A 27968-nucleotide genomic window follows, 5' to 3' on the forward strand; every position below is an offset into this window, starting at 1 on the left:
TACAAATCTAAACGACATAGCTCTATCGATGTTTTTGTTAAGCGTCAGAGTGATCATCTTCATAATAGACGATCTGCGGTCGTCGCTCAGCAGTAGCAGTGTTGGATCCCTGTCCTGAATCGGAGGAGATGGGCTGAGGTATAGAGCACAGACCCAACAGCAACCGAGATCCACGGCGGTTCAGCGCACCACTTACAGGAGGGACGACTTGGGTAAGCTGACATGGGTCGTTAAACTAAATGAATTAAGCTAATAACTTTGTTGTTTCATACACTTGAAGTTGTCCGTTTAATATTTAACGAAGCGGGCTAGCAGGAGCCGCCAGTGTTAGCTCGGGGTTAGGTTAACGTTTGTGACAAAACTTCTTTCTCCCAGCTAGTTATAAACGGTCGAGCAGTAAAGAAAAAGCAGTATTAGGGGAGATATATTGTAATTATCCGTGTCTTGCGAATCGTTTTACAAGTTTGCGGCACGCTAAGTACAAGCTAACATGAACCATATCGTTCTCAGTTAAGTTGAGGCCAGGGAGCCACAGCCACAGCTGCTGATGCTGCTAACACAGCCGTTTTCAGCGTGTTGTGGTAAGCTGGAATACCCAACGTTAGCTAACAGTTTTTGGTTGTGATGTTATATTTACGCTGGGATTATGGACTCTTGTTTCCTAAATCCTTTGGTTTAGACGCGCAGGACTCAGCTAGTAGACTAAACCCACTGAGCATCTTCGTTTTGCCTTACTTTGGAAATAGAAAAATCTAGACTAGGCATTGCTGTGGTGCAAGAAACCTGGGTGACCAAGTAACTGTTAAGGCTGAAACCGGGCTCTATTTAAATGTTTCTGGTGAGAAATTATTTGTTTTATTTGAACTAGAATGGCCTGACCCACAAAGAGCAAGTGAAGTCCCCTGCCCCTTTAGTTAATTACCTTTAATCCCTTACCATTGTTTTCTCTCCCTTTTATTTATTTCATTTGTTGCGTTTTTTCAATCCACATCCTGACACAAGCAGCATAAACCTTTACTCTGCAGTTACTATTTCCAGTTGCTGTGGTACTTTAGATGTTACAGCAGCAGTTTAGGACCATGAAAACAAAATACTGACTGTCCAGTCCTAAATGTTGACTTATGACTTGGGTATCTTGTGACAGTGTTTGTGTTAGTGAGGCCTTCCAGCAAATGTAAAGAGTCAGTCTACCTGGGAAATGTTTGACCTAGAAAGAAGTGGGCTGTTATCACCATCTTATCTTAAGAGGTTGACCTTTAAACTTGTAAATCTTCACTGTAGTCTGGTTAGCACTTTCAACAATTTATTGTAATGTTTCCTTGTATCTTTCCTAAATTTAATTTACAGTGAAAACCGTGCTGTGTGATCCCATACAGAATTTTTGCGTTTCTAAGTATCCTGGTAGTGATCTGTTTTGAATCCTTACTAGAGAAACCCAGATATGCTACTCAAATAGAGGCTGGGTTACTGATCACTGCTTGCCATGTGTGGATTGCTTTCCTTGGCACAATTATGCGTGTCCTGTAAGGAAAATTTTCAAAGATTTACTTGCGAGGGAGCTGAATTATCGTAAGGATATTATGACCATTGACCCTGGACACAAAAATACCTACTGTGCAAAAACTGCACTCTGTCCATTCTGTATTTGCTCTTACCTAAGCACAAGAGGTAGCTTGCACTGTAACATATAGTAGCTTACAGCCACCTCCGGTGAGTTAATATGAACTTATATTTGTTATTTTGACAGTTGAATTACTGATGTGTTGTTATGTTCTATATATGTCCTGTATAATCCCCAGCGGGGGATTATATATCCCCCCCATATGCAGACATACTCACTGTGATGAGCCCCTTTGACAAGGGAGCAGCTGAAAGTAGAAAGGAGTGCAATATATTTGACCATATTAAATCCAGCTCTTCATCACAGATTCATCAAGATCTTTGTAACGGTCAGTCATCACTGCTTCTGGGGAATGCCTTCTTTGGGAAACACTTGGCTCGGGAGCTGCCACCAGTCCTCACCGAGGCCTTCCCCAAACCGCAGTCTCAGACCTAGATCTAGCTCTCTGCATTCTCCTTTAAGAAACATTGTCAGTCAAATTCAAGATGTGATAACTATTAATGAAAAGAAGTCAAACACAAACTTTAAATGAAACTGAAGTAAAAAAAAGAAAAATTATTGTCTACATTAACAAATTTCTTCTGGGGGCCCACATAGTTCAGATTCAGTCCCATAAATGTGTTGGTGTAAATAATTTCATCTGTATTTAAGGAGAAGGCTCATTTTAATAAATAATCATGCACATTTTTCCTCTGCAGGAGATGTTAGGGATGTAGCTATCTTCAGTCCGAGCCCTGTCTGATAGTGCTACCTTTGCTACACCACCTCTATTACTTGTCTACAGACCCCATGAGAACTTGGGTTAACAGCATTGGAATTTAGTCTGTGTTGTTATTGTGTGTGCGTTTTTTGTTTTTTTGTTGTTTGTTTGTTTTGTTTTTAAATGTTGACCCACTAGATTGACAGGTGACCTGTGACATATACATGTTTTTAATCAGCCATTTTACAAAACAGTCTTTTTTGGGGGGGGTCATGCTTACTGCTATACACCAAAATACAGTTTTTATTTCATATACGATGTGATTAGTTGAACTGATAAAATGTCCACTGTTGCTTCAATGTTTGATGTTAAGAGTATGTATGTTGACTTTAAAAACAGTGGTAGTGAAAAAATTTTTTTTTTATAAAAAAGAACTATAAACACTTAAACAGTTGACCTTGAGGCGCCGCTTCTCTGTCCTGAGCAAAGTTGTACAAATCTTTTTATCGATGAAAGTGCAATTTTGTAAACTACCATAAAGTTCAAAGTTGTTAATTGATCATGAGAACTGGATATTTGCTGTGTTTACTGAGGATATGATCTCATTGGTTTCAAGGTTGTCTCACCTGATCCAACAAGAGATAAACCAATAGATAACAGGAAGAGTGGGTGCATTCAGGTCCCTCCTGCTTTCAGTGAGTAAGTTTTAATAGGCCTTGGTATTACTCACCTTCTTGATGTGAACTCAAGTGACACCTAGATATATGCTTCCTCTACACTGTTTATTTAATCAACAATATTGCTGTTTATTTACACTTCTTAGTGAAATGCGAACTGTAAATGAAATGTAGATTTCTCAATACTGAGTGTAAGGCATGATTTAAACCAATATGAAATGTTTTTGCATTATATTTAAAGGCTTGACTACAAGCTCTGCAGTCTTGCTCAGGCCTTTTTTATGGGATGGCAATGGCTCAGGACATAGATCAGGTCACCTGCTAATTGGAAGATAGGTGGTTGGCCAACGTATCCTTGGGCAAGATATAAAACCCTAAGTTCCTCCTCATGTGTTCACCGGAGTGTGAATGTCAGAAAGCACTTGGACATGTGTGTCTGGAAAGTATTCTCTGCACTTCACTTGTTCCACATTTTGTCATATTGCAATGTTATTGCAAAATGGACTAAATTCATTTTTCACTTTAAAATTCTACACACATTACCTATAATTACAAAGTGAAAAGGGTTTGCTTGAGATTCTTGCAGATGTATTAAAAAATTTAAAAAAACTATGCTGTGAATACACGTGCACTGTCGAAAAAAAGTACTGTTATAAATGTGTGTGAATGAGACATGTTGTATAAAGCACTTCGAGTGCTCAAGTAGAGTAAATGAGCACCATAGAAGAACCAGTCCATTTACCATTTACATCATCACACACAGATGGAACATCATTGATGCCCAAGCTGAATAACAGTGCCCTAATATTGATCCTTGCACGACCCCCGTGTTACAAGTTCTTGTGTGTGTTGGAATTAAAATAATATTATCTGTGTCATAGATTTTATGTAGATCCAGAAGCAATCATCTCACTACCCCACCTTTTTCTAAATTTGCCCTAACAACTATGGTTGTTAGAATTAAAATAGGGTAGAGTAGGCTGTGCTTTTCAGGTGTTCTACCAACTGGTCATTTGCAAACTTTTCAGCAACTTTGCAAACAGAAGCAAGCGCACAGGTCGAATTGTTTTCTTCCTGTCTGTCACCTGCCTTGTATAAAGGAGTTCCTACAGCAATTTTTAGAACGGAAGGAAATGCTGTATTTCACAGAGTTATTTATAATATAAAACATAAACAATTATTTATCTAGTCCCTTGTGAGTTTTTACATTTCATTAGGGGTTAAATAAATGTATTAACCTTGGACTCACCTGATTGATTGAAAGTTAATCCTGTGATGATATTTGAGAAAGCATGGAAATTAGATTCTCTCAAATATCTACCTGATTCTTCCAAAAACTAAACAAAACAATGCTGTGAGCTTAAGCTGCATACCCAGTCTGTATTTTCTTTGTATGTTTCATGTTCCCACATCTATACCAGCATCAGCCATACTGATGCAGATTCACTTCTGCTGTTTGGGTTCCCTAAGTAATTGTGAGGAAATGAAGTGCTAGCAAAGCTTTTGTTAGACGAGTCAAAATTGGTTTGCTTTTTGTTGGTCATATGTGGCTGATAAATTATTTTGGACTTTACTGCACTTTTTGTTTTTATATCTATAATCTTTTGGCTGCTGATTACATGTTTTTAATGGTACTTGCCATGGGTTCATCAGTCAGTGTTTTCTTACATCTTTTTGCAGAGGATATCTATGTTCAAGTAGGAGCTAAAGGAAGATGCCAAAAATGGGTTTTAAAAAAAAGTATTACTAGTAGGGCTGCACGATTAATCGTTAGAAAATCGCGATCTCGATTCATACTTATGTGCGATCTCATTTCCAAATGACAACGATTTAAAAAAAAAAAAAAGACGACGATTGTACCGCATTTTGGTCTGGGACGTAATCTGCATGAAAACAAGCGCTCACTCTTCCTGCTCAACAAATGACAAGGGCGGAGCCTTATACCACTGATACAGAAGCTGTGCCGTGTGATGCTAAAATTAGCAGGAAAAAACAACGGAGAGCACGTCAGGGATGACGAGAAGTGACAGGAGAAAATCGGTCCCGGTCAACCACCCAAACATCAATAACGGGAACCTTATACAGCGCTTCCCTATACACGTCGAACTCCCGCAGGCACAAAGAAATTACGGAGGCTATTACTTATCACCTGACCAAAGATATGGCTCCCATCAACACTGTGCAAAACGAGGGACTTAGGAAAATGATCAACACCCTAGACAAATGCTACACTGTGCTGTCCCGCAACTATTTTTTCTATTGTGGCACTACCTGCTCTATACACGCAGTGTCGAGCAACGGTGGAGACGGAATTTCAAGCAGTACAACATTTTGCAGCAACAACAAAACGTGAGACATTTGTTGTTTTTATGTTTATTTATTGTTTTTATGTTCAGTCTCAACTGTTACGAAGTTGATGTGCAGTTAATAAGTGCAATAAATATTTATACTGGAAAAGAAAATCGTGAGAGAATCGTGATCTCAATTCTAAGCCAAAAAATCGTGATTCTCATTTTATGCAAAATCGTGCAGCCCTAATTACTAGTGTAAAAAAACAAAAAAAAACAACCCTGTTCAGCAGAAGCTAGGAACTAAGAATAATGAAAAGCATTTTTCTACCTGATGCTGTGATGACAAAATAAATCCACATGATGTATTTAAATATGTTAAAACCCCCCATTGAAAGGCACTTTGGGTCAAACAAAGTCTAGGGGAGTGATCATTTTTTTAATGTTATATTGTTATAGTATGGAGGAAAAAAAACATACATTTTTAAAAATTTCCCTTATTCCCTACTTAGTACATATCTTGGCTAACAAAGCTGTTATCCATATTTAATTTTTATTATTATTATTATTATTATTATTATATCTAGTTTGCATTAAGACTTTTGATATAATCCTCCTTTTCTCTTCCCTATCTTTAAGTGTATTTAATTTCATCTTTTGTCAAATTCTTCTCTGCATCACGAAAATGGATGAGCATGCTTTCAGCTGAACTTTTGCAAAGTACTTTATTTACAGTGTCGCCAGTCTCCACAGAAACGTCTCTCACTTGACCTTCGGTGTGTACGTAGCGTTAAGATGGTCGTCTCTGACACTGCTGCTCCTTTCTGTAGCCTGTGTGTGAAATAGGATGACTCAGAAGCTGACTTTTATGGGTAGATGCATATTTTACGGGTAGATCCAGAAACTAACTGAGATGCTAACAGCCTAGACTCCCTGCACAACAAGCGGGCCTTTTGTCCCCTCCTTGCCCTCATCCACCCACACAGTGCTCATAATGTTCTGGAAAAAGAGCGCTTTATCTCGGCCTTCCACAGACTCATCTCACATATTGTAGGATTGGTTCAGAAAGACAGCAGCTTAAACAGGCTAATGTGACTATATCCCCACAGTAACACTGCACCCACCCACGCGAGTGCTGACATTGAGATGCGCACATTCAGACGTGTTGGTCTAAACATTTACTTTTCAGTTCATTAAAGGAGAGCAGCAGGGATGTGGCAGCACTCAGCAGGTTAAATATTGCACACTCTCTCCTGTGTGGGTCCTTTAGGTGTTTGTTTGTTTTTTTTTTTCTCCCCTCTCGTCTCTCCTTTGTGTCGAACATGACTGAGCTCACTGGTATTTTTTGGCAATACTCAAGCGGTGCTTAGCTGCGGAGGCAGGGAGGCGGGTTGAAGGGAGGGGATAGAAGGGGTTGGCCAGAGGCTTGCCAAATCGGATGAGAGAGAATTTGGGAGGAGATGACTGAGAAAGTGAGAAAAGAGAGACACCAAGGGAAGAGGGATAAGGGGTGGGGGGCAAGCTAGGCTGGGTGGAAGAGAGAGTGACAGTGTCGAGTATGTTTTACAGGGGGGAAAAAAGAGGAAGAGAGAGCGGGTGAGGCTGATATAAAAGGATAAAGGCGGGGTTGTGGTTTGTGTCACATGATCCCCTCACTGGTTGTAGCCTAGTGAGATCCAGGTGGCAGAGACACCATAGATGCAGTAGATGAAGACAGCAAAAGAAAGGGAGAGCAAGACTCTGCACAAAGAAAACTTAAAATTCCCCATTCACCACGCACCCTCTTCACTCATTTTTCTTTCCTCTCTTTTCAATGTGTCCTTAAGGAATTCCTCCGTCCCGCTTTTCCCTTCTCTTCTCCCGCTCCTCTCTCTCCCTTCCCGGCCTAAGCGGGCTAGGGAATGTCCCGGTGGCGCGATGCCTTACGTGGACCGACAGAACCGCATCTGTGGCTTTCTGGACATCGAAGAGAATGAGAACAGCGGCAAGTTCCTGCGCCGTTACTTCATACTGGACACACAACAGGGAAGCTTGGTGTGGTACATGGACAACCCACAGGTAAAGACACAGAGATGTGTTAGCTTAGCTCTTAGCTTTACTGGAGGGTGGCCTCAGGGCAACCGTACAGGCAAACTGGGAAACTACATGCTGCAAATTTTAGTTATCATATAGATGATTGGCTTTCATGCAGGTGTATCTTGACTGTGAGCCACTGATAGCAGAGCCTCCTCTATAAATTATGTTTTTTAAAAATTATATTCTAACATGCTTGGAAAGCACATTTTACAGACAAAGGAGGATCTCAGATCTAATGCGGTGTCTGTGTTGTAACTATTGGCAGACACTCCTGTAAATCATGTCAGAAAGGGCTGTCTGTGGACTGCAACACAGGGGAGTAACTTGTAGCTGGAGGTGTGTTTGGTGCTTTTCTTACCTGCAGCAGAAGCTGTGTGGCTCACACATGCCCAGCGTAAGCCTAACTGATGTTAACCAGCACGCATGTGCAGCATCAGTATCAGCATGTTTTGAGGTTGGTGTGTTTTGCAGCAGTCGTGCAGGCTGCAGGTATTCATCCATTTAAATAGGGAATAGAATGTACTCATGTTGTTGAGAGGGGCCCAAAGAGACTACAGTAATATTTGCACTGACCGTAGTGGTTGGCCATCAGTGTCTACTCTGTGCCCCATAGTGTCACTTTTTATATAGTGTAATATGTCCTCTGTTGGCACATAATCTGATTTAGATTTGCTGTATTTGTTAAGTGCCCTGTTACATCAAGTATTCACAAATGATGTAGAGCAGGAAAAAAATTGTAAATAATTGAATAAGTCTCTTTCTTTTTATAGATTGAAAAAAGTTAAATTTTAATGACGTTAAATCTGGATCTCCCAGTTTCAGAAACACAGGAAGGCACTGACATTAACTGGATGGAGTGCAGCCAACACATGCTGTACTTACTCTATAATATCGACTGGCTTTGCAGAACCTCACCCCCAGACCAGATCACATTTGATCTTCTACGGCTAAAGGCCTGCCTTACTGGCACTTCTATTGTGTATTGTATTGCGTAATTGCATCATTAGCTTGAGCTTCCTTTTTATTGCAAGTATTTTTCTTTTCCACCTTTTCTCACAGAACTTGCCTGTTGGTACGGTCTGTGTTGGTTCCCTCAAGCTCACATACATCTCTAAGGTAAGCTAGATCATCAAATGAGCTACAAGGTTATATACAACTGGAAGACTTCACATTTTTTTTAGTTGAGCTTGAACACTAACGTCTGTGGGATTTGTTCTTATTTAGGTCAGCGATGCCACCAAGCTGAGGCCTAAAGCAGAATTCTGCTTCGGTAAGAAAATGCACGTCATCAAATCTGTTCTTCCAGTCAGGATATTAGTATAATAAAAGCACAGAAGACTTCACTCTTGTTTTTAACATCTTGCATTTCAAATATTATTTTGAACACATTTTCCAATGATGTCACTAATGAGCCTTGGATAATATGATTCATAGTATTATTCATACTAAACAGGAAAACATCTTGCGTCTTTATAAAAATACAACTTGACAAATGTCTGAACTGCTTTGAAAACATGAGCAATGATGGTGAGTTTAACCACATGTTGACTAAGCTGGATACCCTTAATATAACCTAAGGGAGGACTATTTTTTTGTCCTTGTCTGCTCTCTCAACATGGTCAAGCACAGCTTTTCTCAGGTTTTTTCCACCACTGATCAAGCAGCATTGTTCAGCGTTGCGTGGTTTGTTAATGTAGAAAAATGCACGATGCTCCAGCAGTTAATGGCCTGGGGTTTTTTTTGACCACGTTGAACTATTCTATAAGTAGAATTTATTATCTGTCCTATTTTAAAACAGTCTTTTGTGTATTGCTAAGGTTTTGCCTCATTCTTCTCACCTACTAGTTAATAAGGATATCCCGGGGCATTACCTATTGCTGACTACAATAAGTAAAACATTTTATAAAGGCATAAGTTGCTGGTGTCTTCTTCTGGTGCGTTGTTAGCTAATCTTGATGCACATTGATTCTGCAGTCTTTAGAAATGAGTCGCATTACTCTGTGCTTGTGGGTCCCTGTGATTAGAAAACTGACTCTTATGCAAGAACTTTCTTACTTACTATCTTTAAAATGGACCTACTGTGCTCTTTTCCAACTCCATAGTTTTATTTTTTGACTTGACAAGAGTAGCTTTAGCAGCTAGTGTAGTGGGTAACACGTTTGTCTAGAAATCCCTGGGAGGGTTGTGTTAGGAAGGGCATCCAGCGTAAACATCTGTGCCAAATCAAAAATGTGGATCCATCCGCTGTGACGACCCCTTGTGAATATGCAGCAGCGGAAAGAAGAAGACTAGAGTTGTTTTGCATGATTTATAGTACAAAATATTCTTTATTTGTCTAATTCTGGGCCTCCGTACAACTCCAGAGTTATTCCATTTCTATCCTTTTGCTTTAAAGCCATCCTTCCTTTAAGCAAGCTGATTGGCTGCCTCTTGCAGGCAGAAGGTTTTAACAGTGAATGTGTGGGGCTTCAGTGCTCAGTTTAGTGACTGAGATGACCCTGTTTGGAATAACTTCACAAAAGAAACTGAAAATGAGCGTATAGAGCAGTCTGTAGCCTGAGCTTTTACTTCTCCATACGTTGATCTTATTAATTGAAACTTTGTGTAATATGAACACTTCTGGTAATGGTATACGGTAATTAATTTTATATGTTAAAATAAAAGGGTAATAAAGACACTCATTTTGTATGAGTGAATTATATAATCTTTGTATTTTACCTGGACTGGGTATAATTTATGGGGTGTTGATAGCTTTTTAATATTGTTTGATGTCCTCTTTGCAATGTCCTTCAACAAAGAAATACATAAAGCCCTATTTGTACTTGTCTTCTTACCTCATGTGGCCAAGATGGGAAAAAATATTTAATAAAAACTATTAACTACTGTCAGATGTATTTATTTTTTAAGAGTAAATCTTCATCGCAGTGTTTGTTTACTAGCCTAAGTCTTCATCTGTCCAGTTCAATAGCAGGAAATACTAGTGTGTGACAATATGTTCACACTGCATGTGTATATCTGGCTGTGTACACAGCAGTTGCCTTGTTGAAGTTATGACAGGATGCCGACATCCTAATCAGAACCTGATTCGCAGACGTGAGAAGCTATTTTTAAATTTTGTCTGATATCCATGAATCGTGCTCCTCCCCTTTTCCTGTGTCCAGCAAGCCAAGGCATGATATAGGGTGAAGCAATGTTGACATTTAATTTATAGTTTAAAAAAACTCAAACAGACTTTTGTTTGCAGCTCATATGCGATGGAGAAAGATTAAGAGCAACTGTGTGAACTTTGGCTTTTGTCTGCATTTCCCAGCAGCATGCATTGTTTTGTTATGTGTAACTATGAGTCAGATCTGATACCCCTTCTCCCAGATTTCATTCCAGCGCCAAAGATACCACTGCAATTCCACTACTGCCGAATAGTTTATCACTCCCACAAACAGTGGACAGATTTTAGCTCAAGACTGTTGGACAATTTCCTCCTGGTCATCTGCTTGAGGCCAGATAGACAGAATTATTTTGCAGGAAAGTAGTGGAATAGTGTATTGAGGTGTCCAAGATCTGGAATAAATACACAGAACGGGGAAGAATGATCTTCATTGTGACACAGTTTGCCTTTTGCCTTTTCACAGCTCTCCCCCGCCTGATTTACCAGGCCAGCTTTAATGTAATTTATTGCTATGGTGTCAGAAGGAAATAGAGGAGACACAGGGACGGTTTGAGCTGCAGAACTGAAGGATTTATGGCAAAGCCAGAGAGAAAAGAGACTTTATTTCTTTCAGCATCTAAATCCTGATCCATAGCTAATCAGCATTTGACCCAAAAATGTCTTCATGATTGAAATGCAGTTTTCTCATGTTCATGGCTGTAAAACCGTGTGAGAATATTTGGTTGCTGGTACCCCCCCCCCCCCCGTCATGGTTAGACGTGGGTAGGTGGTGCCAGACGGAGACAGCTGAGTCTAGCTGGGTCATCATCGCCATGCAGAGAAAATGCTGCTGGGTGTGTGTGGGAGAGTCCCTTGGCTCAGTTGTTTTTCACTTCCAGAGAAATCTGTGGCGGTGGATGTGTCCTGACACTGATACAAGAAAGGGCTGAATACACTCTTCAATATGTCTTTGTATGTGTATTTGTTTGTAATTCAGAGGGTGTATTGTAGCCTGATTGTGACAGAAGAATGTACTTTCACTTTTTCTTTTGTTCCCAATGCTCTTTTTTTTTTTTTTTTTTGTCACCTGTAAGTCATCAATGCTGGGATGAGGAAGTTCTTCCTGCAGGCCAATGATCAGCAGGACCTTGTCGACTGGGTCAACGCTCTCAATAAAGCCACCAAGATCACTGTGAGATGATAAACAAAAGACACACACACACACATCTCAGATTCAGCTTTTCTAATCTGCTCTTTCTGGTTTATGTTTTATCACTTGGAAAAACTTTTATTTCTTCCTCTTTCAAGGAACTAGATGGAAGTTAGTCAGAGCATGACTAACAGGATGCTGCTTTGTACAGAGTTCTGGGATAAAGGACAATGAAGTTTTGGGCATGTGGAGGGGAAATGGGGATAAAAGGCTTGTCAGAGTTTGCATGCATAAAGTTTCATGAAGCTTGGCTTGAAGTTTGTAAAAAAAGAGGCTATTTATACCTAAAGCTTTTGTGTGTGTGTGTGTGTATGTGTTTGTTTGTTTGTTTTTAAGGTTCCAAAGTTGTCTGATGGCCAGCAGAACTCAGAGAACCAAAAGGCTTTGCCAGATGTTGCAGGGCCCAAAAAACAAGTCTCCTATAAGACTGAGATAATTGGAGGAGTGCCCATAGTCACCCAAACACAGGTAAACTTTACCCGTGAATGCAGTGAACCACATATTGTATTTGATTACATTTGCATGTATACATATGATAACATGTACTTTATTTATCCCACCTTTGGGAAATCCTTCAAAAGAAAATGTGTAAATTTGTTTTTAAACTAGACTATTCCCAAAATGCTGCTTTTATATTGTATCTGTTAGAATGATTTAGTCAAGCTATTTCCAACTGTTAGATCATTAGTTTTCACCTAGCAAAAGTGCCCAAAGAGAGCTGCGTTCAGGCTCTCAAACGTGTGAAATTTTCTGCTTCAAACACAGAACAGTTTTTCTACAGTTTTAACCTGTCAGATAAATCGACCAATTTAAAGACCTCACTTTGATCTTGGAGAAACTGATATCTCTATGTTCTAAAGTGCAAAACTATTGTTGAACCAATAAATGATTAATAACATTTGATAACTACTTTAATCCATAATTTATTGATAAAGGAAATGATCCTTAATTTCTGATGTTGAAACTACTGCATTATCTTAATATCTGTGCAACAGTCGTCGTAATGTTAATCACAGGTTGTTGTTTTTTTAACAGTGATTATGCATTCACCAGTCAGGTCACCAAATACACCATGCTAGTACAACTTTAGATGCCCTTTTACCTTCAAAACTGCTTTAATTCTTTGTGTTAGAGATTTAACATGGTGCTGGAAACATTCCTCAGAGGTTTTCATTGACGTGATAGGATCAAAGATGCAGATTTGTCTGCTACACATCCGTGATACGAATCTCCCATTCCACCACATCCCAAGGGTGCTCTGTTGGATTGTGATTTGGGGACTTTGGAGTTGATTTGAGTACAGTGAACTCGTTGGCATATTCAAAAGATGTTATCTTAGGAGTAACCATTAAAAGATAAAGGGATGGACATGGTCAGCCAAAATACTCAGGTAGGCTGTGATATGAAAATGCTGGAACCCAAAATGGGGCAATAAAATATCACCCACACCATTACACCGCCAGAAGCATCCTGGATCATTGATGTAAAATGGGATGAATCCATGACTACTTTTGCTGCTTTAGCACACCTGCTTTATGGTTAGTTGAGCTAAGTATTCACAGCAGGCCTTGGTTGTAACAAGTGGTTATTTAATTTACTGTTGCCTTCCTATCAGCTCCAGGTACTCTGGCCATTGTCCTCTGAGAAATGTCACTCACTGGATATTTTCTCTTTTCTGATCATTCTATGTAAACCCTATAGAAGTGGTTGTGTGGGAAAATCTCAGTAGATAAGCACTTTCTAAAACACTCAGACCAACCTGTCAAAGCCACGTTCAAAGTTACTTAAATGTGATGCTCGATTTGACCGTGTCTTCAGGACTAAATGCATGCTGCCATGTTACTGGCTGATTAGATATGAGTGTTAACAGTTGAACAGGTGTACCTAACAAAGTGACTGGTGAATATTTTTATTTCTTGACCAATGTCTTTTTCTCAAAATTCAGTTAACTAGGATCATTGTCTGATCGTTTGTCATCACAGAATCCAAAGTGGCAATTTGTGGTGTTTGCTTTTCACAATGAACTTCAAATTGACATTATTTTATGTCCTTCACCCTCCAGCATGAAGGAGGTGATGGCGCAGATAGAGCTGAGCGTGAGGCCATGCAGCGTTCCCACAGCCAGCTGCCTTACTTCCTGGGGAGGCCAGCTCAGGACCACAATGTCATCAAGTCAGGCTACTGCGTCAAGCAAGGAGCTGTGGTGAGCACTGACACAACCACTGACACTGTTTTTGGTTATTTATTTATTTTTTGCTTAAAATTAGTTAATTTAATTTGTCCTTGTGTTGGTGTTCAGATGGGTTCCCCTGTGCAGTAGTTCTGCTCAGGGACCCAATTAAAAAATAAAGTAGGTAAGCTCCATTACAATTAATATAATGATAATCTAAGAAAATTCAGCTCCTCCTATGTGTACAATTCTATACTTTTAGAAAGACCCAAAAGTAAAGTAAAATGTGTAAGAAGTATAAAAAGATGTGCTTCTGTAATCTGAATCTTTTTTTTTTTTTTCTTTTTTTTTCTCCCCAGATGAGGAACTGGAAACGGCGATATTTTCTTCTCGAAGAGAATTCAATGAGTTACTTTAAGTCAGATTTGGTAATTAACTGTGATTAAGTTACATGAAGCTTTTATGGAATGTTTAGATTTGTAGTACACACACATTTGATTTTCCTCCAGAATCCGAGGGGGAAGTATCTGCAAACACAACCCCGAGTTCCAACATGCTTTATTCATAGCCTGTGGAATTCAATGCCTTCACTGTACATGTCCGATCATGCCTTCTTCCCTCCGGGTTTTCTTACTTGCACACACACACTCACACGCACACACACACACACACACAGACTGTCCTCTGGATAATACTGTACGTCCCTTACCCTGTCCTTGTCTAGGTCTGCCCTTATTTGACAACTTTATCTGTCTATTTGGCTATCAACAGGCCTCAAGGACACAGACTCTCTGTCTGCTGTATCAAAGTGCTGTGTCAAGAAAGTTGCAACCATTAGTGTTTGCAGTTTGCTACTTCTTGGAAAGTTAACCTCCTTCTTCCCCTGTGAACCAGAAACTCTGCACCTTTTCTAGCTATCCCATTAGATACAGCATTTTAAATGTGAATGCATTATAAATAATATTTGTCCTGTGTTATGAAAAGTTAATTCTTTGTTTTTAGGAGAAAGAGCCTCTCAGAATGATCCCACTAAAAGAAGTTCACAAAGTCCAGGAGTGCAAGCAGAGGTATCTAACAAGTCCCAACATTTTTCCATTGTACAGAAAAATGTCTTTGTCTCGGTGGTTTGTGCTTACCTTTTCTGATAAAGATAGAGATGAGATCAATTTGATCCTGTTTTTTTTCTGCTTCATTGTAGTGACATTATGATGAGAGATAATCTATTTGAAGTTGTCACCACATCAAGGACGTTTTACATACAGGTATGCGACTCTCTGTGATGAAAAGAATGGCTCAGACGTGAGTGCTTACTAATGTTGATGAATCTGGTATTCAGTCTTGTCTGTCTGCATCTTTACCAACTACATGTTACCCTTCCCGCCACTTCTGATCCTGATTTCCACTCCTTATGTTCTCATTCTTTCCTTCATTTCGTTCTGCCTCTTTTCATGTCTGTCTCCACTAGGCGGACAGTCCAGAGGAGATGCACAGCTGGATCAAGGCTGTGTCAGGGGCCATTGTGGCCCAGCGGGGCCCTGGGAGGTCAGCTGCCACGGTAAGTATCTTCTACTACGGTACAACACAAATCCACCATGGGAGGGAACATAAGTCACTGCAATTAGGTTAAAGTTTAACATCGAAAGTAACGTCAGCCCTGAATTTTACTTGCATGAGTAGAGTGGGAGACTTACTGAGTGACGTGGTTTGTAGTAGTCAAGATGATATGGTTGATTTGTGTGTTGTTTCACTTGTGCCGCTTGTTTTTTCTTATTCTTACACGTCCTCACGCAATTTCAGTGGCAATCTTTTTCTTTTTTTTCTTTTACTTCTTTGTAAACAAATGCATAATAGGAGAATTGGCTGTGCCGTTTTTTTCCGCATGACATTGGTTCATCCTATAATAGTATTTTAACAATATTGTGTTGTAGTTGCATAGTACAGAATGGCATAGACTTGTAATTTCTAACTCCTGAGCTATGGACCTGTAAAGGGGATTGTGATGTTTATAATCGGGGGGCAAATTATAGCTTGAACTTTGCTCAAAACGGTTCTGAATGTTCCTCAAGCCTCTTCATTACCACCTACAAACGGGATTGATTTTTATTTTTAATACTACTTTTTTGAAATTATTTTCTTTAAATGTATTTGCATCAAAGTGAGAGCGATAGAGAGACTGATGGCATGCAAAAAGTCTTCAGTTGGAAACAAACTGTGGACACTGAAGTTCATGGCTACCACTTAATTCCAGTCCCATTGGGTTGCCCCTGAACTGATTTAGCTAAAGTGGGTAATGGATAACCAGCTGTCACCACTTGTTGAGCATTAGTTACTTTTCAGAAGTCTACGTGCAGGGAGCCGAGCAGCTTGACCCGGTAGGTGAGCAGTGAAATAAACCACTTCCATTGTCCTCACTGCAGATGAAAACCAGCCTCTGCCACATTTGGGCCCTTTTGGTTAGACTGAAGTCATTATCCGCAAGCGTCTGTTTCTCTGTGGTTTCCTTTCTTGCCTTCTGTGTCTTTCTCTCTAGCTTGTCTTTCCTTCCCTGTGCCTCTTTTCTCGATCCCTTTCTTCCTTTCTTCCTTTCACATTCTTTCCACCTCTTCTTCTCCTTTCCCAGTGGGCAGATGGCCCATCTGCTCTAATCCTGCTTTGCACTGTGTTGTTGCAGATGCGGCAGGCCAGACGGCTGTCGAACCCTTGTATACAGAGGTATACGTCCCGAATCGGGGAGTGCAGCAGCACGTATGTCAGCTCGTCTAAATCCCACTCCCTCCCCCTTTTTTAAGCTCTGGGTTCAGCTTTTTAATACTTTTTTTTTTTTCACTTATTGGCTGGTCCTTTTGTTTGTGGACGAAGGGGAACAGATCAGATCCGACTGCACATCTGATGCGCTTTTCTTTTTTCTTTTTTGTTGCTTTGAACCAACCACACCCTACGTATGGCTGTGATTACCCAACAACTGCTCCTCCTCCCTTCACATCCTCATTCTCGCTGCTTATCTTCACCCCTCAATCTCCTTTGCTTTTTTTTTTATTGTTTGTTTTGTTTTGCAGCTCTCTGATATCAAGCTTAGCATAAAGTTTAGGGGTTTTGCATTTAGAATATTTGCAGCTAAAGGGATGCAATTTGTGCGTCAGGTGTTTTAAGAGTCGAGGTGTGCTTGCTTCTCTTGCATGTGATGGCTGTTGTCACAGGCATGGCAGTGCAAATCAAGCATACTTCAAGTCTTTCAAATGCTAAAAATGAAGGGTTTTTTTCTGCCACAGTACAAAATGACTCTAAACTGACCATCACAAGGCCCTGCAGCCTTCATCTTCATCCACAGCTTTCTTATGTTTTCTTTGTTGCTGATGACATTTCAGTGCAAAGTTGGAAGTATTCATGCACAAATATGCTCTGACTGCATGAACTGTCTGACCAGCTTAGCTATGAATAGTTTAAGCCTAACTGTATCTGTGTCTTTATTACTGCATCTTTCACACCTTCTGTTTCTCTTCCCTCCGTGCTCTGTTATCTCTGCAGTCTGCTGCAGCTGTGTACCTGTCTTAGATGTGTGACATCCTGCTTGTCTCTTCTCCTCCCTCCTGTTCGCTGCCTGTATGTTTATTTTATCTTTCTCATATGTTCCCATACAACAAAATCCTTGTTTTCATCTTGACTTCCGAAAGCACATCTCTGAATGTTGTGAATGTGTAACAACAACTCACCAAAGCTGAATCCACAGGTCCAGAGTCACAAACTCAGTTTTCATAGTGACATGTTGGGGCTTTTTTCTTAAACAGCTATCGGTTGAGCTGATATATTGGCCTATATTAGCTATTTGTTGATATATCAGTATTGGCATTTGTGACTGTTGATGAAAACAAGGGAAGTAATAAAGGGACAGAAGGAAACACCCTTCAACTGTGGCATGTTGTTACATAGTTTGTCCACCAGAAGGCACTCTGCAACTTCCCAGTAGGCAAAGCGGATTCACACAAACACAGGTCAATCAACACTTGTTGCAATGATGCCGTTTAAAAATAATCTTGTTTTATTATGTTGGTATGTAATCATAAATAATGACACATAAAAGAATAAATAGTGTTTGTTTTGTGTGTCTGAATGAAAAGAAAATATCGGCGGCTATATTGAATTTTTAAATCACAAAACATCAGGCTTTAATATCCTGTTTCGGTTGGGCTTGACTCTTAACAAAAAAAAAAGTCAAATTTAGAGCAGGTTAGCTTTAAATGCCTACAATGGATGACAACTGGCACTGCAGTAAAGGTTTGGGTTTTCCCAACCCTTCATACTGTGAGATTGTCTAATCTTTCCCCTCCCACTGTCCGCTAAATTTCGACATGAGCTTGATTTTGGACATTTGGATTCAACGACGAGAACAAAACAAGAACTTTTAATACACTTGTGATGCTTACTGTGGTTTTCTGTCATGTTTGTGCTACAATTTTACTCTTAAATTTTATGACGCGTAAGTGATAGTTAGGAAGTTGCACAGGCCTGCAATGTCATATGGTGTTACCGTGAATAAGCATCTTGGTGAAGAGGCTATGTTTAAAAATATACAGCCATAAAGGTGGTGCTTTCATGTGCACATTTTGGTGCATTACAGAGCATTGCAGAGTGTTTGTCTAACCTACATTTCACCTCCTGCTGACCCTTTTTTTTCCTACCTGTACTGAGTTTTTTTCTTTCTTCTGATACATCTTTTTTTTCTCAGAGATTGAAATCTGAAAAGCTGTGAAATAATGAGCAACAACCAACCACTGCACTCTGTTTGAACTTCTACTGCAACCTATTGAGACTACCAAAACTAAAACCTCCTGACACTACTTTTCCTGCTACCTCTACTTCTACTGCTACTACTCCTACTGCCGTCATCTCCATATTCTAGCAATGCTTCATTCTTGAGCACCTACAACTTCAAGCTGCATCAGGCCTCAAATGCGGGCGCTAATTCCAAGTCTGTAACTAACTTTGGCTCTTCTCACATGAAGTACACACGTCAGGATTTGACTCATCTCACTAACAACAACTCCTCTTGTCTCCTTCATTCTTGCTCTTTCTTTCCTCGTGCTTTTTCTGCTGCAGGAACACGGCAGCCGTTCCACTTTCTACCGCACCCCCACGGGTCCCCCCGTCCCTCGCTCGCCCATATCTGCAGTGCCACCATGCTACCCAGAGTGGGGGAGTGCTGTCACGTGCGGCACACGCTCACAGTCTGGCATGGGACAGCGAGCACTTCATGAGCCTGCTGCCACGCCCCAGTCACAGCCACACGCCAGCACGCCTGTCCCTGCAGGAAACACGCCTGGCAAAGTGACCTGCGACGCTCCCGTGACCAACGTCGCCAGCTCTGAGGAGTCACCGTGGCGCCGGCGGAGCAGCTTTGAGCCCCACATGCCTGAAACACCCCTGAACCTAGAGGATGCTGTTCTGCCAGTGAGTGAGGTCTAACCCGTTTAACTGGACATTAAAAGTCAAGCGGAAGTTGACTGAGATCCTCAGATAAAGAAGAAATCCTGTGAGCAACATTAATTTTTTTTCCCAGTCAAAGCTCTGTCACAAACTCTTTGGAACTACTCCATCGGTGTACAGGAGAAACAAGTTGGCTCACCTCTGAACTGCACTCTTGTGCCAAAGTCAACCCAGGCTCTACCCACCCAGCTCCCCCCCCCCCCCCCCCCTTCCCGCCTGCTGTCATAGTTCAAATGATGTTATTATTTACCAAGAGTTAATTTACACCTTCTACTTAACTTGTGTCAATTAGCACTCAATAACAGCTTTATTTTAATCTGTACAGGCATAAAGAGGTGTTAAAAGCATTTAAGTGTTGAGGAATTTTGCAAACCACTTTGTGCCAAGAAAATAAGGGAGCTTTTAAGGGTGCTAGCTAATTCCTCACATCTGAAAAGAGTGTTCAAAGTGAGCACTGGCATTTTGTCACCTCTCAGATCTACTTGTACTAAACTGTGTGATCCATTCATACTCATTATTGTAACACTGGATTTGTGTACTATCGCCAGTGTTTATTTTTTGGAGCAGGCCAAGTCAGAGATCAAATCCTCACTTTAATGCAAATTAAAAGTTGACAATTCTGGACTGGGCTAGACTTAAAAAATATATATATAAAAAATGGAAATAGTTATGTACAATCCGATGTGTGTAATCATGCAAGGTGAAATGTATTGAGTCTTTTTTTTTTTTTTTTTTTTTTTACAGTGGCCAAGCCACTGACTTGAATCTGTTTTTAAATATATGGGGAGGGTTAAGGTCTGTTCTTTTTGCAACTGTTTCCTCAACAACGTTTTGGTTGATTGAGTTGATGTTACTGACAAAATAAAGTAGTCTTCTTTGTACTACTACTACTACTACGACAGTAAATAGTTTTAACCAATAATCCACTTGTGGTAGTAAAGGCAAAGTGCCGTGCAGATGAAAAAAGAAAAACTGAAAGCTTTCACAGCGTGTGCACCATGTCACAACCCAAGTCACTCTTTCTGGTGAATCATATTTCTCTGTATTATTGGAGTCTTGATGACGGCTTAAAGTAGCAAGTGAACAAGAAGACGATGAGGACTATGCTTCTATGCATTTTGTAATTAATATTGATTTAAAAAGAAAAGCAACAACAATATGGCAGAGTGAGCTTTAGCTCGGTCCTGAAAGACATATTTGCTTAAACCTGTGTTTACTAGTTTGAAGATAATACTGAATTGATCAAGTGCATACGTTTTAATTCATAGTTTAACAGAAAAAGTATTCAAGCTCAGCCACTTATGTTGCATGCTAAGGTTTTAATAATACCTAAAATTGTATTATTTTTTTCTAATCTACAGATGTTTTGGTTGTTGCGTGTTTGCAGACTAGAAACAGATTTATTTTTTATATGCTTTTAGGCATGTCCTGTTCCTGTTCACTTTTGTGTTGACAGCCTAGTAGCAGGAAGCTGCCTCATGGTGTTATTTAAAAAAAAAAAAAAAAAAGTCCCACTGTAATCCTTCTAAATAATACACACTAATCTTTTTTAAGTGCCTGCCGCATTAGAGCCTAGCAAAGCCAAGCTATTTCACCCTCTTTTCAGTCTAGTGTAATTGGTTTGAATTGTCTCTATTTATTATGTGGATGACTTGAAAGAAATAAACACTGAAAATGTGCTCATGTTTCAGTATTGTGCTTATCTTTATCCAGGAGAGCATGAGTCTGGTGGAATATAAGAGGTTTACAAAGTCTGCAAAGAGAGAAACTTTTGGCAGCATCCACAGTTTGATTTGACTGTTTGATGTGATTGTAGAGAGTTTCCTCTGCCCTCTTGTGGCAAGAGAAAAATCTTCACTTTGTCATTGAAAACATTCCTGTGCTCTATAAACCACCAGTTATGTTTTCATCACGGATGACTGCAAAGGTTTCAGTTGATGGAGTGCAAAGCACCACACACGAGAAGCATGAAACAGATGTTTCAGCACAGACCCAGCCAAGAATCATAACAAGAATCATGTAAGAAGCATGCAAAAAGCCACATTAACAAAAGAGGGTGTGTCTGTGAGCTTCCCCTAATTCCATGTTTACAGAAATATTAGCCTCAACCAGAACAAGCCATCAAAATAATTACAATAAATAAGAAACTGACCATTTTTGGATCCTTGAATAAAAGCCATCAACTCCACACTCCATATAAAAGCCCTGCATTAACAATTTATATAATAGAATATAAATACACAAAGTATCAGAACTTTTGCAAACATAATTCAACTTTATTTTGTTATAATCCTATAAAATGTGTTTGCCGTTATATCTGACTAAGGTGGGCCTTTCCTATTTGCTTGTTAAAATTGAATTTGAAATTGTGCGTGATATTTAAATTCTTCCTCACAGCTTGATGATAAAACCTAATCTACACTACAGCTGAGTAAAAAGAGACAATCATCTTCATCGAGGACCAAAAGTATGAATGGAAACTGTACAAGTAAGCCAACTTGGCAATGTAGAACAGTTGGTGTACATGGAGCAAGTATTTCCACTCCAACATCGATGATAAAGCGTATGTATGAGCATCGTTTGTCATCTCTTAATGAGGTGCTCCTTACATATTCAGCCTTGAGCTTGATATGGTACGTGTGGACTGAATATTTAAAGCCTCTTTAATCAGCTGGATAATGAGTTATGGCATATTCAGGGGCTTCGTCTCTATGTGTGCAGTTAATTGTGAATGCTGCATGTGTGGACATTTTAAAGTACATGTGGATGGTGTCATTGGAAGAAGCAAAATCATTTATAATTAGCTGGTGTGTTTAAGTATGAGCTTGGATGTACAGCTCTTTGATATTCCATATATACCATAGCTCCTATGCTCATTGGAAGAAGCCAGACTTTGGTGTGGCTTCAGATGTGGAAGTACAGCTCCATTTTGGTCCTTCAATGGCCTCACTCACAGCCTGGACAAACTTGGGAGGCGAGATCACACAGACCTCAGTGTCGTCCATCATTGGCTACGTTCACTGTCCTCGGCTGGAGGATGGGTGTTCCTTATAAATGAGGTTGCTTTCATCTGCAAGTTTTCCCACCGTTTCTCGCCTACGTAGTGCCACATAACGGAGCTGATGATGTTGCGTGGGTTTCGGCCGTTTTTGCATCAGCCAACAATGTGTGTTGTCTTGGACTGAAATTAAAGAGCGTTCAGCTTCAGCTCTGTTTTTTTTGTTTTTGTTTTTTCTGCGAAAAAAATGAATGAACCCTGTCATTTAACTCTTAACATCAGCTCTGGGTTACAGTCTACATTGTAGACTCTGTTTCCTGTGCTATACAAGAGTCCAGTCTGTTTCCGTTATGCCCCCCTTCTAATTGCCCCAAAGATACAAAAGATTTGGGTTTCCTGAGCCCCAGCACACCACAGGGTCCCAAGCAGGGGACAAATATTCTGCTGTATTTGTCGACCACATTTAAACCAAGAGGCACATAAAAAAGAGAAAAAACAAGCCTGTCTTAACACAGTCTATCAAACTGTGTTGGGTATTTTATGAGGCTGATTTATAGAGTTTACTGGACTCTTACAGCTCACCACAGACATCTTAATCTAACAACGGTTTGCTGTTTGCCAAAATTAAAATGTGCTACTCTGTTGCTGGAAATGTGTCAAGAGTTGATGTTTACAAATATTTTGAGTGATTAGTTGTACAAAACGATGTTGATTGCTCTTGAATTGAGTGCATTCTTTATTTGGATACCTGTACTAGACTTGTTATGCCCCTACTTGCTGGGTGCTTAACCCTGCATCATGATAAACAGGCCTAGATAAGTTATGTCTTCATGCAGTCTTCCAACTGGAGCAAAGTTGGCTGTTTATTAAGTGTACATGAACGCATAAAACCCACAATCCACGCAATTATTGTTCCACCACTGATTTTTTTTAATTAGCCATGAGGCTTGTGCGGGTGCCAGGAGTGACTCACAAGGAAGCATTAGAACAGGAAAATAAATAACTACAGCATAAGGAAATAGTGACGCTGGATGTGTGGAAGGCTGTATAGCGTAAAACATCTGGGCTACATGCATCCTTATTCTGCTATTATTCATTTCATCAGTCATCGACAGGAAACACTGGTGGACTAAAATAGTCTCGATATTCTCAATATTCTTGCTTGTTTTCAAGTTGACCTTGATATTTAAAGTTTTGTAATAGGCTGAAATAAAACTAATATATTTAAAATCACTTCCTCCCACCAGTCATGGCAATTTTCTGCTCTTTCCTCTGATTATTTATCTTCACGCTTTTGGAGACATGTCAGTAATTTAACTCTTCCGATTCAGTACGTCACGTAAAGCCACCAATCACCCTGCTTGTTGTTATTATCTAGAAAGTGAGTTGCATGTTTGATGCCGTGCCAGCAAAAACGTAAAATCGCGTAATTGGTTACGCAGTGGAGTTTCTGTTAAATGCCTCTCCAGCTGGGATGACTCCCCCCTCAGCACTGAGCTCTGTCATCCCATAACACTGCTAGCACAGAGCGACCTTTTGGAACTCTTTAAAAGTTTCTGGTGAATTTTTAGGGGAGCTTCTTTTTCAGTCTGAAACATGTTTTGGTTGCTGTTATGCGCAATCGTAGCCTTTGCAGCCGTGCCGGCGGATGCGCAAATCTCCAGCCGTTATGTTGTCGGATGTCCTTCCCGGTGTGATAAGTCGATGTGTCCTCGGCTACCAGCGGACTGTCCGACAGGACAAACCCTCGACGCCTGCCACTGCTGCCCGGTGTGCGCCTCCGGTGAAGGCGAAGCCTGCGGCGGCAGTGGGAAGCTCGGCGACCCAGTGTGCGGAGAGGAGCTGGAGTGCTCGGTCTCCGGCGGGATTGCATACACTGTGACGGTGAGGAGGAGAAGCAAGAGTGGGATTTGCGTGTGCAAAACCACCGAAGCGGTTTGTGGAAGCGATGGGGTGTCCTACCGGAATATCTGCGAGCTGAAGAGGGTCAGTCGACGGGCGCAGAAATTGCAACAGCCACCTGTTCTTTTCATTCAGCGGGGAGCCTGCGGGAAAGGTAGAACTCACACTGTTTTGATCAAGACACCCTTAACCCAAAACACACTGAGATATTGATAATAAATAGGAGGGAGTAGATTCGACGTTTAAAGTTAATTGATTACAGTATAGTGTCAAGAATCATGAATAGGCTACTCTCTTTTGAGCGTTGTGAGCCAAAAACATTAGTTTTGCAGCTGAAATCAATCGTTGCACATTTTCTGTAACATGGTGTCATTTTTTGGCCGTTTTACCTTAGTTATTTACAACTTGTTGTTGAACGTGATCCCATCATTCCTCACTGGGCATTTATTGTCTCAAGGTCGCACAGATGTTGTAGCTCAGCGCTGCATTCAGTGGCACACAATCCCCATGTGTCTGGAACCACAAGAGCAGCCATTCAAGTGCAGCCCTTGATCCTGCATTACAATTAGACTTGATCAGAGAGGGCTTTTCTTTTGTTTTGTTTTCTTTTTTCCCCCCATGGCTGAATGAAGCCACGAGTTATGCCCTGTTGTAAAGCTTGATGTGAACCTTAGGATTACTCTGGCATGCATGACCAGCAATCACCTGAAATATGTGCATTAGCTGAATAGAATGGAATGTCAAAACCTGATATGTATGATATAAACTGTTATTAAATATAACTGGAGATATATTTATAATGATAAATGGAAGTGTTTCAGTATGGACCTGCATTTTGTCATAGTGTCATGTGACAGGTATTTTGTGCTAATCAGTGAAGCTCACTTATAATGAGACTTCACTCTTTGCATCTGCTGCTCTGTGAAACAGCACAGTCCAAATGAGAATGCACATTCTGTACAAAATGAATCAATGAGTCATATATCATCATTAGTAGTGTAATTGTTTACAATTTATGCATGACATAAAACATCCAGGAATGAAAAAACGATCACTAGTGATGCTGCAGGTGGTAAAAACATTGTGTCCTTTACGGTTTTTACTGTTACTGTGTACGTACTTTTTTCCCCCTCAGATTTGGCAACATATGTGCACTTAAAAACACACAAAGGACAACATTCAACACCTGTTGCATCAAAGATCTATAACTTACCTCAAGGCTTGGAAACTTACTGAATCCACCCTGCCACAGCCCCCCACCACCACCCCAGCTTCTTCCTCTCTTCTCTTTTTGACTGTGGAAGTGTCTTTCACTCCTGGTCTGTGTTGTCACTCATAAATCACACTTAACAGTCACATGAAGGAATTCCTGGCACTAATTCCACCTCTGTTGAAGACTGTTTAAAACAGGCAGGAGACATTGAGGAAAACACAAAATTAGCAACCCATATTTTCGGGAAAGTTGTACATGTACATCAAAAACCATGTGGGCACAGTGGAAGGGCAGACTGCATCGCCACATTTGTTTGTCAGTCATGTAAGCAGCTTAAATGGTTAAGTCATTCCCGAGCAGCTAACCATGTCTGAAACTGAGCAAGACTGTGGTGAGTGCTATTGATTTTCCAAGATACCCTGTGAGAATTTCCATAGCTGGAAGTTGCATTTTATTTCGTGCATTAGATTTGTCCCTGTCCAGGCTGGTGCTGACTAAGACTGTAGCAGAAGCACATATTTTAAAAAGAAATGTCAACTTTAACATAAATTGTGAACAGGTCTGTTGACTCAGAATGTCAAGAGCTGACACTGAAAAGAAACTTAAACCCCTCTGAGTGCCTTGAAATACACCGCAACCTGGCCTCATGTTAAGAAAACATGTGAGCGCAGTTGCATGATGTCATTTCGTGTCTGGACAGTAAAGGCGTAGCTCATTTTGGGGGAAAAAAGAAAGAAAAAACTAGGCCAAAATTTGACTGTGACCTTGGTGTCATAGTTGTTAAAAATTATCTTTTTTTTTTTTTTTTTAAAGTGCAGAAAAAAAACTTTTTGGCAGTTTAAAAGCACTAATGTGACACAGACTGACAGGAAAAGCGCTGAAGAGTATTGGAGATCAGAACTGAATCACTTGGTGCCTCTCAAACTGTGAACCAGAACTATGGAGGGGTTGCATGAAGGTGTGAACGTGAAGGTGAGGCTGATTTTCTTATAATCTGTTTAGACTTTAATCCAGTTGAAAACCCGACACCGTTTGTGCTGCTCATAATTCAGAGCTGATGTTGCAGACAGAATGTACTCTGTGACTCCAGCGAGTGACATCTGCTGAATACGCACATTCTTCAGCAACTTGTTTCAGCCACTCATGATGTTAAAACATCATTTTTGGGCACATGCACGTGACTTGTTTTTGTTGTTCTACTTGTCAGTGTCTGCTTTTGGTTCTGAATGTCTGCCTGTCTGCTTTTCTCATCTGTTCTTTTTCCTGTTTGATGTCTGTAATTCTCCTGCTTCCTTCATTCCTGTCTCTGCTAAACTATATTTGCTGCAGCCTCTTCCGTGCTCAGCCTCTTTTTAATGTCATCTAATACTGACCGCAACATAAGCACATTTGTGTATGTCCGAATTTCCTAAATTGCACTAATTAGAGAAATGTAATGCTTTTGCACCACACCAAATTGCTGTACCTCCATTCTTGTCTATGGGCCACGATAAGTGTTATTAAACACTGTACTGAATATTGCATTGGTTTAATATCTTTTAAAGGGTTAAAACCTGCTCTTGCAGCTGCTGTACTGATCGACATACATCATTTTCTAACAATAAAATGGGACATGGTTTTGAATGGGTTCTCCATGCTGCTCTAACTGCCCTGTTACTAACTCAGTGTGAGTGTTTCTGGTTGTATTATGTGCTTTCAACCTTAGATGGAGTTCACAATGGAAAAAATTAAGTTCACTGGATTAAAATAGGGTAAATTGAATCAATATTGGGAATGGAAAAATTGGGTTAATTATAATCACTCAGTGAGTCATTTGAAACAGCTGCCAGTGTGTCATTGTAGTATTATAAACAGCGGCAAAGCTCAACTGTATGCTTTCATAACTGGGGAAAAAAGCCCCATCGAAACAAAATGATTCATGGTCTTAACACTGTAGCAAGCTCATATGTTCTGAATCATTGAAGAAGTACAGCGAGCCAAAATCAATGACCTACTGGAAGTAATTTTATAATAACATATGCACTAAGGCACATACTTGCCATACTTTTTAAGGCCAAAGAGGGGCCATACTATTTACATTTTATTGGCTTTTTTTAAACAATCAGTACTGTCCTTTGACAACAACCCATTTGACGTAGCTTTACTTGCTGACCTTACTTTCTTTTCACTGACTGGTTCCTTTAATCCTCTATTCCACCTGGCACACCTTGTATGCGGGCTATACACCCTTCCCCTCACTATTCTCATGCTAATGTGGAGTGAAAAGAGTTAATTTATTAAACATTTCTATCTTTAAGTTAATGATTTACTCTAAACTTATTTTGGCTCTTTCAGAGCTTATATGAGTTTCCCCTTTGGTTAGTTAAATTACCTTTGATCTAAAGGAAAACAAACCTAAAATTCCGGAGAATAACTGATGGCTGTGTTCTTTGCATTCTGACCGGATGTCCATGCTGATAACGATCCTTTCCTTTGCCCCTCCTTCTT

General features: G+C 40.2%; 2 protein-coding genes across 8 annotated transcripts in view; both read left to right on the forward strand.

The window, feature by feature from the left end:
* Positions 1–79: 79 nt before the first annotated feature.
* LOC146695302 (pleckstrin homology domain-containing family A member 1-like) lies at positions 80–21047 on the forward strand. Of its 7 annotated transcripts, none has more exons than XR_014923559.1 (15): positions 80–212; positions 7113–7344; positions 8422–8478; positions 8587–8632; positions 11602–11699; positions 12054–12185; positions 13780–13920; positions 14247–14315; positions 14890–14954; positions 15086–15149; positions 15353–15442; positions 16559–16632; positions 17413–17487; positions 18611–18853; positions 18982–19046. XR_014923559.1 is itself a non-coding variant. In XM_085477342.1 (15 exons), exons 3-15 carry the CDS (start codon positions 7204–7206, stop codon positions 19211–19213), a joined length of 1284 nt encoding a protein of 427 aa, XP_085333468.1. In that variant the 5' UTR covers positions 141–212; positions 2938–3020; positions 7113–7203; the 3' UTR covers positions 19214–19272. The 7 variants fall into 7 exon arrangements, 6 of the variants coding, with proteins under 6 accessions (XP_085333463.1, XP_085333467.1, XP_085333465.1 ...); XM_085477342.1 differs by lacking the exon at positions 18611–18853 and adding an exon at positions 2938–3020 and having other exon boundaries at positions 141–212; positions 18982–19272; XM_085477337.1 differs by lacking the exon at positions 18611–18853 and having other exon boundaries at positions 18982–19272.
* Positions 21048–23813: 2766 nt separating this feature from the next.
* Positions 23814–27968, forward strand: part of LOC146695303 (serine protease HTRA1A-like) — a 28576-nt gene continuing 24421 nt past the window's right edge. The window contains exon 1 of the mRNA XM_085477344.1: positions 23814–24422. Coding sequence (XP_085333470.1) covers positions 23963–24422 — 460 coding nt within the window. The 5' untranslated portion in view covers positions 23814–23962. The remainder of the gene's footprint in view (positions 24423–27968) is intronic.

The sequence above is a fragment of the Copadichromis virginalis genome, linkage group LG13 (genome assembly GCF_057382275.1).
Source record: "Copadichromis virginalis isolate Kocher_CV1m ecotype Utaka linkage group LG13, C_Virginalis_male_GT1.1, whole genome shotgun sequence".
Taxonomy (NCBI): domain Eukaryota; kingdom Metazoa; phylum Chordata; class Actinopteri; order Cichliformes; family Cichlidae; genus Copadichromis; species Copadichromis virginalis.

What these genes read in the sequence shown, in the direction of transcription:
- LOC146695302 (XM_085477337.1), top strand. Translation starts at nt 7,204, where the DNA reads ATGCCTTACGTGGACCGACAGAACCGCATCTGTGGCTTTCTGGACATC. An exon ending in AGCTCACATACATCTCTAAG is followed by an intron (nt 8,479 to 8,586) that starts GTAAGCTAGATC and finishes GTTCTTATTTAG; the next exon opens with GTCAGCGATGCCACCAAGCT. An exon ending in TAAAGCAGAATTCTGCTTCG is followed by an intron (nt 8,633 to 11,601) that starts GTAAGAAAATGC and finishes GTCACCTGTAAG; the next exon opens with TCATCAATGCTGGGATGAGG.